This window comes from Chaetura pelagica, unplaced genomic scaffold, assembly GCF_000747805.2.
Source record: "Chaetura pelagica isolate M959 unplaced genomic scaffold, ChaPel_1.0 scaffold244, whole genome shotgun sequence".
Classification (NCBI taxonomy): Eukaryota; Metazoa; Chordata; class Aves; order Apodiformes; family Apodidae; genus Chaetura; species Chaetura pelagica.
This window is the reverse complement of record NW_009953719.1, coordinates 3,460,632-3,469,438: the sequence shown is the minus strand read 5'-3', so window position 1 is coordinate 3,469,438 and position 8,807 is coordinate 3,460,632. Positions and strand designations below refer to the sequence as shown.

The window sequence follows — 8,807 nt, the reverse complement described above, 5'->3', positions numbered from 1 at the left end:
TGAAGTGACTTTAATATGTTTTCGATTGTGTCTTTTCTGTGAGAAGTACCTGAATTGTTTGTGAGTCTCAAAGAATTTTCTCTCCTGCTCCATTGCAGCAGCCAAGCTAAGTTTGTTGTGGATATCCTGCTGCCCACGGCACTTCACGATCATGTAACCTTTTTTAAGGGGGATGACCCGGTTTTGTATTATGTTAATTATAGACTCTTCCGTTCCTCTGTCCACCAGGTCGGGTTTCGTGAGGATCCCTGTGAAGTTATGCAAAGAAAAAGTTAGTCGAGAGCAGCAGTTAAAGGTGGGAGAGGTACAGCAGGGTATGGCAACATCAAAGCAGAATGCTCAGTACTGTGCTTTATAAAGCAACTTCTCTTAGTTTTGTTTCCTCTCTCCTAGAAAGCTCTTAGCTTCTGGGCTCTTCACTGTAAAACTTCCTCTACAGTGGGCCTCTCACCATAGAATCACAGAATCACAGAATAGTTATGGTTGAAAGGACCTGCAAGATCACTGAGTCCAACCATCAACCCAATAAAAAATCAGACATACACAAACAACCACACACACTCCACCAAAAAATTCCCACAAAAAACCCCCATCTCACCACTAGAGCATGCCCTGAAGTGCCACATCTACACATTTCTTGAATACCTCCAAGGGAGGTTACTCAATCACCTCCCTGGGCAGGCTGTTCCAGTGTCTGACCACTCTTTCAGTATAGAAATTCTTCCTAATATCCAATCTAAACCTGCCCTGCTGCAACTTCAGCCATTTCCTCTGGTCCTGTTGTTACTTACTTGGGAGAAGAGGCCAACACCCCCCTCCCTACAATCTTCTTTCAGGTACATCTACTCAGGTAGAGGGCAATGAGGTCTCCATGCCTTTTGTCTTGCAAAACCTTTTTAACAGGCAGCAGCAAAGCTTTTCCACCATTAGCTCTGAGATTTTTATTTTCCAACTATTCATAACATGGCTGTCAGCAAGACTCAAAAATGAGGGATTAGAGCTACTGGATCACCTCAATTTTTGTAAATAGTTTATTTAGGCTGTGTTTTTTTGTTGTTGTTTTTTTTTCCTGTTCTTCTAATAGCTAATTTCACAGATTTGTTGTGGAACACAGAATATCAGACCTTCATGGAAAAAAAGATATGCACTTCTCTTCAACTTGTAGCTTAAAATTTGCCTCACCAAGTGTCCTTTCTCCACTGGGGTCCACCTCTTGAGCCATCCTCAGTGCTTCTGTTGTTGCAATATCCACATTACATGGCACCACTACCAAATTGAGTGTCTCTTTGCAGCCAATAATTTTTTTAAGTAGCTGTTTGATCTGCAATGCAATACAACAGTAATGAAGTCCAGTGAAATGAGATGCTTGCATGTAAGATGTGACCATTTCTAGCAACATGAGCCAATGTCTGATGACATTAAATGTTGCATATATCGAGGATAGTATTACATGCTAAAGGATGGCATATAAAGGGATCAGCAGAAGAATGCACCCTCTTTTCCTTTGTCAAGATTAATCCAAACACCTAGCATAAATGAGATCAGACTGTCATTATGCTTGTCCTGAAAGCTATGTAATGTTTAACCTCTTGTATGCATGATTCTTCATTATGGAAATAACAAAGATATTTCATAAATAATCACATAAAAGAAAAGGAAGTTCTGATGTCTAGGTATACACACAAAACAAATCAAGCTAGATTATGCTGATAAATCTCGAATTTGTACCTCTGAAAGGAGAGCAAATCTCTTTGGCTTATATTTCAGTGGAGTATTTGTGAAAAAAAACCCACCAGAACAATCAAGTGCTCTGTGGGTAAGGGATGACAGAGTAATGAATCTGCAAGAGGGCCAATTTTTCATCTTGCTCCAGAAGAGCTTACAATAACTCAGATCTAGTCACCTTTGCCAAATACATCCACAGAGCTGATAAGAGACCATTCATTTTGGGATGTATCTATCTTCCAGACTGTGGTCTAGTCAAGGAACCCAGGCCCAGTACTGTGTTCAGGGTGCATATGGCTGGGTTATTCCATGCTGCCATGGATAGACTGTGTCAAGGCACCTGAGGTAGCTCCTTCACAGCTAGTATGGGCAGCTCCCTTCTGAATGACAGGGCAGACATGAGATCCTGGACCTCACTGTTCCTATTGGCAAATCTTTGCTGGAAAAATAGGCCTGTTTAGGCCTATTAGTGTAGCTCTGTTGCTGGCTCAGAAGACCAGCATAATAACTCCAGCATCCTACAGTAAAGGCTCATATATGAGGTAGGCTACAGAAGTGACCCTGTGCCCAGGTTGGCACATGAGACTGAGTTTTACCTGCTCCCCAATGTCTTTTGGCTGATTTCCCACAGCCACTCTGGCAATTCCAGGAAGATCAATTAGTGTCAGATCTGGGACATCCGGGGACCAAATTTCTAGGGAAATTAGTTCTCCACTAATGGCACCTCTAGTACCTGCCACAATATCCTGGGCTGCAAAAAGAAAAGAGCAATGCAATGAACACAAGCTTCAAACAATCCATTGAAGTGAAGATGAACACAATGACACTGAAAAGTACCCGTTACGACCTAAGATTCTTTTAGACCTGGCTTTTTTTCAGATTCAGCCACACACGTAAATCAACTTATGCAAAAATATAGGGAAATTATTATGCAATATGTGGCTAATATAAAGTCCTTTTGGAATGTGAACTGCAATACATTACAGAGCATATACTTATGGACTCTTATGTATGCAGACAAAATACATGTAAATAAGTCACAATGAAAATGATCAGATTAAATACTAGTCAGGTGTAGAAATACTCTCTTAATGTCAGGATGCTTCATAAGCATTAATTTATCTGTGCCTGTCTTGAATAATAAATAGCTGTTATTCTATATTATTCACATTTTAATAGAGGGGTTGAGAGATCAAGTATTTTGTCCCAGATCTTGTAGGGCATTAATGCTTGTGAAAAGCTCAGAGAAGCAAGGAAACCCCATTGTCATTCTCAGGAGAGATCTTCAGCTCTGTAAATACCTTAATCAATTCATACCACCTGCCTTGCCAGTTTTCACATACAAAATTAAACAGAATTGTCACAGCTGGAAAAGAGCTCTAAGATCACCATGTCCAACCAACCCCTCTCCCAAAAAAACCCAACAAAACAAACAAAAGACCCTAAAAAACCACCAACATAAAAAACAACAGGAACAACAAAACAAAAACCCAAACAAACAAGCCACCATGCCCACTAGAGCAAGTCCTGAAGTGCCTCATCGGCATGTTTTTTAAATACTTCCAGGGATGGGGACTCCATCACCTCCCTGGGTAGCCTGTTCAAGTGCCTGACCACGCTTTCATTGAAGAAATTGTTCATAATATCTAGTCTAGATGTCTCCTGGGGTAACTTCAGGTAATTTCCTCTAGTCTTATCATTATTTACTTGAGATCAGAGGCCAACACCCACCTCCTTAAAACCTCCTTTCAAGTAGTTGTAGAGTGATCCTTTCAGCCCCCCTCTTCTCCCAACTATATAATCCAAATTCCCTCAGCCTCTCCTCATAGTTCTCCAGCCCTTTCGCCAGTTTTATTGCCCTTCTTTGAACTTGCTCCAGCAACTCATAAAAAGCTAAAGAAAAAAACATTAGAACAAATAATGTTGCAGAGCTGTGCTAATCAATGAAATAAAGACAATCCAACTTTCACATTTAGGGCAAGTACCTACTGCCCTTTGGGTAAGAAAAACACAGCATGAAATACTGTAAAAATAAACTTGGGATATGGGAAGGCAAGTGACTGAGACTATGGTCACACTAGGTGGCAGAAGCTCTATAAGGCCCTCCACTCTGCCTTCTTGCAATTTTCTTTAAAACCACAAGATTTCCAACCACGTACACCTCAAGCATTCTCTGAGGTTTTGAACTGATGTCAGAGCTTTGCATGTTTACAATTTGACAAAAAGCCAAACCAACCAGACATCATCCAGCTTAGGACACAGCCTGAGGTTTTATCAGACATCATGGATCGTCTTCACCACTGAAGCAATACAACTGTCTTGAGACTTGTATTATGCTACCCTATCTTATTCTGCTTTGAATTCAGCTCATGGCTACAATCACTGTGTTAGTCTGGGGTCTGCTGCTCAGACTAAGAAAAGGGGAGAAACGATTCAGAGAAGACAGAGCAAGACAAACCAGAGGGGAGTATGTTACAACTCACCTTCTCTTATTGCTTGCTCCACCTGAGAAGCGTCCTGGAGCTCTGCGCTGATGTTGCGGTAACAAATTTTCCCTCTCCATGCCTGGGTGGCAGGTGCTCTTTTCAGTTTAAGTTCCAAGGGACATCGAGTAACAATACCTGCAGCAGTTCCAAAGAGAGGTAACTCTCTCAGCAGTTGTGATGCATTATGCACAGCCATGGACTGCATGGCATGCACAGGGTTGCCTAATACTTTGCACGGAGACACAAATGTTAGAAGAGACATTGCCAGAGGGCTCTCATCCTACATCCCACCAGTGACACTGGCACTAGATGAGGTCAGCCATGGGTCTGTCCAGCCACATCTTGTCTTGCACACCTCCAAGGATGGATATTCACAGCTCTCTGGATGACCTATTTCAGTGCTGCACCTACATCCTATGAAAACCTTCTCAAGTGTAGCCTGAAAGACTAGATGGTATTGTCAGCTCATACAGAACTTGCAGAACTTATTTGTGTATGTACACACACACAGCTTAAAACTGAATCTTCTTGAGCTGTAAAACCTTCCAATTTTTTTTTTCTCTCATGTAAATAACACCCAAGGCACATATTTATAAGTAAAAATCTCTGTATATTTTTTGCCAAAAAAAGTATCTGTGAGAAAATGTAGTTAAAAAACCCCAAACCAACCCCAAAAGCAATTTTCAAAACTAGTCTTCTATGTGAAACTGTTACTCTGTTGCACCACTCTTTGGTGGGAAATGCACAGTGTGAACTGATGCTACCTTTCAGTCAGCCCATAGTTTGGGGCAAGTATCCTGTACTACATTCTTCTTTAATTCTGGTCTCTTGACCACCCAGAATATGTGCCTTGTTGGAGTTAGCCTGCAGTGCCCCACCTGCACATCCATTTCTTCTACTGGAAACCAGAGCTGAGAAGGTCCTTAGAATCTCACAACTTAGATACAGTTTCAGTCATGGAAATAGCCAGTCTTAGACAAGGAAAAAAACACCTCACCACCTCATCAATGTGAAATTCAGGTGAAAACCCGAGAAGGTTTCTTACCATTGCCCCTAGGAAGAGCAACACCAGACAGGGCTTCTAGGACAGAGCTTTTCCCAGAGCTCTGGTCTCCGATCACTGCGATTGCAGGCAAACCCAGGTCTTTTTCTATTCCAAGAGATCTCAGGCTGTCGATGAGATCAATGCAAGGTCGGATCTTTTCCTCATACTGGTTGCTCAAGGTAGGTTCTGCTGCCTGCTAGAGTTAAATTTAGAATTTTCCGTAATTTGAAATTAAGTTTTTTCCACAAAAACATAACAAAACAAAACCCCAAACCCTTCTAGGCATCTTTTCCAGCTGATCATTCTCTACAAAAACTTATGTACTGGAATTAAGCTGTACTTAGTAGTAGTGAAGAATGTGTATGCAAATGAAGACTACTCCCAGTAATAAAATAATTTAGTACAGAATAGCTTATTAAATCTTTGTTTTGAAGTTTGAAGGTTTAGTTTATCTGCAGACACCGAAAGTGCTCTGCTGTAGCGTCCTGTGACTAAAATCTTTCAAAGTGTCACATCCTGTCCGTTTTTTATATTCATGCCTAGTTTTAGGCATGAATATAAAAGATTTGTTTTAAATTACTGATTATTGTAATTTTTTGTTTGTTTTAAATGCATGCTAGGTATTAACACAGGCTCTGTATTTTCATGAAAACACAGTGTTTTTCAGCCTTTTACAAAACTGGTTCACATCCTGTTAAATATGCCCAGATACAAGGAGCAGTCTCTTTTCCCTGTTTGTCTCTCCATGTTCCAGCCTGACTGCTGCTTTTTTGAAATGCAGTTTTGAGAATACCAATGTTTTACAGACTCTAATGGGCCAGGCATACTCATGCCTGATTTTTTGAAAGAAAAACTGAAGTTTCCCAACATTAACTTTGTCTCAAGGAACTTCATTAACTGTGACACACACTTAAAAATAATCTGATTTCTGTGTCAAATACTGAACACAGGTTAGTATTAACCTTTCCTTGTATTTCTGTTGAAGGTAGCAGAGCCTCAAGCAAGAAATATCTCAGATTTTAGAATTTCTGTTTAATGTCCTAATTGTTACCAATGAAACAGGCACATATTGCACATTAAATTGGCTGCTAGGCTGCTGCCATCTTATTATTCACACCTGGATTTTTTAATGCCTGCAGAATAATTGCAAGTACTTATCTTCCTAGTTACACAAATGACTGCTTGGCTCTGATCCCAAAAGTACTTCTCTGCTTAGACCTAACAACTACAGATTGCCCAAGCAGACAAGGGAATTCATCCAGGAGCACAAACTGAAACACAGATGTGAGTGGGAAGGATCTATGCCCTCTTCTGGTATCTGCTTTACCTTGTCCTGTTCTTTATAATCCTGTGTCTTCAACTCCTTCTGCTCATAGCTAGGTTTTCTCTCAACCATGGCCTCTGACATCAGAAGATCTCCATCTTCAGAGTCTACTGGGAGAGGTATTGTAAAAGCTTCTAAATACGGTTGAAAGGAAGGTGATGTAAAAACATCTTTCTCTGGGGAAAAAAGGTTTTTTGGCCTTGCATGTTGGTTGTCCATAGATGCTTCACTAAACAGCGATTGCTGCCTGGTCCAAGCACTCCTTTGTACAGCTTCTGAAATCAAACATGGGACACTGAGTAACTCCAGCTTGCAGAAGTGATCACAGCAGAGAAAATCAAACATACTTTTATTTACTGATTCAAACCCTCAGAAAATATCAAGTGCCATAGCATTTTCAAATCACTACAATTGCTTTCCAGAGGATAGAAGACTTGTAACTCTTCTTCCTGCTTCTCCTTGCTTTCTTTGTGTTTTCAAAAAAAAAGAATCTGACCAAGAGTAAATAAGAATGTTGGTTGTTGGAGTTTTTTTGGGGATGAAGCTACACCAGGTTTTTTGTTTGTTTGTTTGTTTGTTTGTTTTCAAAAAGCCAGTTTTCCTCAATGAAATATTTTGCTGAAAGGTGTTTTGAGCTCAGTCAGTAGGGCAGCTGCTAAGCATGGTTGGAGAGTGTCCAAAAGCTTAATTTCAGTCACCAGGGATCAGGAGTACAGGCTGTCTAGTGGCACAAGGAGGGCCTACATGGGTAGGCCAGCAGCAATAAGAGTAGGACACACCATGCCACGATCTGCTAAGTGGCCAACTGGCCTCTCTTGCAGTAGAAACACTTGCCAGGGGTCAGTCTTACACCAATTTTAGAAGCTCTGTATCCCAGTGTCCTGCCCCTCCCCCAGCTTAAAACTATCTCCAAAAAGCATGACATGATATAGCATGTATCATACTTGACATGATATATCAAAAGGAACAACTAGGAGACTTTTTATTTTTTTGTTCAGCTTTTCTTTATATAAAAGTTTTGTTGAGCTATTTTCTATGAGTGACTGAAGGAACTGGAGTTTTCCAGGGAGAGTGATTTCCAGAGAGAATGATTTAAAGAAAAAAAATACAGTGTTTTTTCAAAGCTATTTTTTTAACCTCTTCCTGCAAAAACCAAGATCTGCTTAACTCAAAAACTTGGAAAATTAATTAGGAGAAATACATTTTTGCTTGAAATATTATTTTAATATTTTATATGCTTTAAGTTTACATGTTTTCTAATTTTAGCAGATGTCAAAATAGGATGATCAGACACAACATAAGTTATACTTTTCATGTGTAAAAGAAGTTTGAAAAAACCCAGGTTCTTTACAGATTTGCTATTAAATATTTTTTTTCTTAATAAAGCATTAAAATTTTAAAGAGATATTCATTCCAGTGTCCCTTTATACAAATAAAAAATAAAGTACTGTGGGAAAACTTCTCAATTTCAACCAGAACAAAAGATGACTGAACTACTTTAATTTCTTTGCAGGCATTTAGTTCCCTCATGTTTATCCACACATCCTCTTTCTTTCAGTATGAACTTTTAAACTGTTTCTGTTCATGAATTATGAGATTTTTCTTCCTTGAATGAGGACTCAGTGTTTTATCTGCAACAAACATGCATTCCCCATTCACTGGCCAACAGATTATTTTGAGATTTTCTATTGCTACAGGAAATAATTTACTGATAATAATGTTTCTAACAATAATCCCTTTTATTGTTTCTCTCATTCTCTACTTGCCTTTGAATTTTGAAATACATTTTGAATTTAACATAAGTATTACTCAGGAACAATTTTTCATCCCTTTTACATTATTATTTATATTCATTGGTCTGTGTTTAGAGTTACTTACTGGTTTTAGCATATGGTCTCCTAAACATGAATGTTTTTCCTTCAAAAAGAAGTTATACAGCAAGCTTTAGCCATTCTTATAATGCATAGGATGAAATGCAAAAATAGTGTAGTAAGCCATCAGGAAAAAAACAAACCCCAAAAGACCTTGAAACATAAACTTGTGACATTTAGGAAGCTGAGCCTTAAGGAGTCTGACAAAAACAAGTGACAACTTGGAAATGTTTCAGTGTGAGGGCTATATCCTACCACATACCTAGAAGATTTTTTAGCTAGGTCTATAGTGCAGACCACAGCATGCACATACAGATATACAGCATAATGAAGATACCTACAGAAAGCAGCAAAGT

At 39.4% G+C, this 8,807-nt stretch overlaps 1 protein-coding gene across 1 annotated transcript in view; it reads right to left on the bottom strand.

Annotated features, from left to right (window-relative positions):
* LOC104391215 (interferon-induced GTP-binding protein Mx-like) overlaps positions 1-8,807 on the bottom strand; it is a 36,084-nt gene that overhangs the window by 11,836 nt on the left and 15,441 nt on the right. The window contains exons 3-8 of the mRNA XM_010000450.1: positions 6,584-6,714; positions 5,257-5,449; positions 4,209-4,346; positions 2,322-2,476; positions 1,183-1,321; positions 50-248 (exon numbers count right to left, since the gene is read on the bottom strand). Coding sequence (XP_009998752.1) covers positions 50-248; positions 1,183-1,321; positions 2,322-2,476; positions 4,209-4,346; positions 5,257-5,449; positions 6,584-6,714 — 955 coding nt within the window. The remainder of the gene's footprint in view (positions 1-49; positions 249-1,182; positions 1,322-2,321; positions 2,477-4,208; positions 4,347-5,256; positions 5,450-6,583; positions 6,715-8,807) is intronic.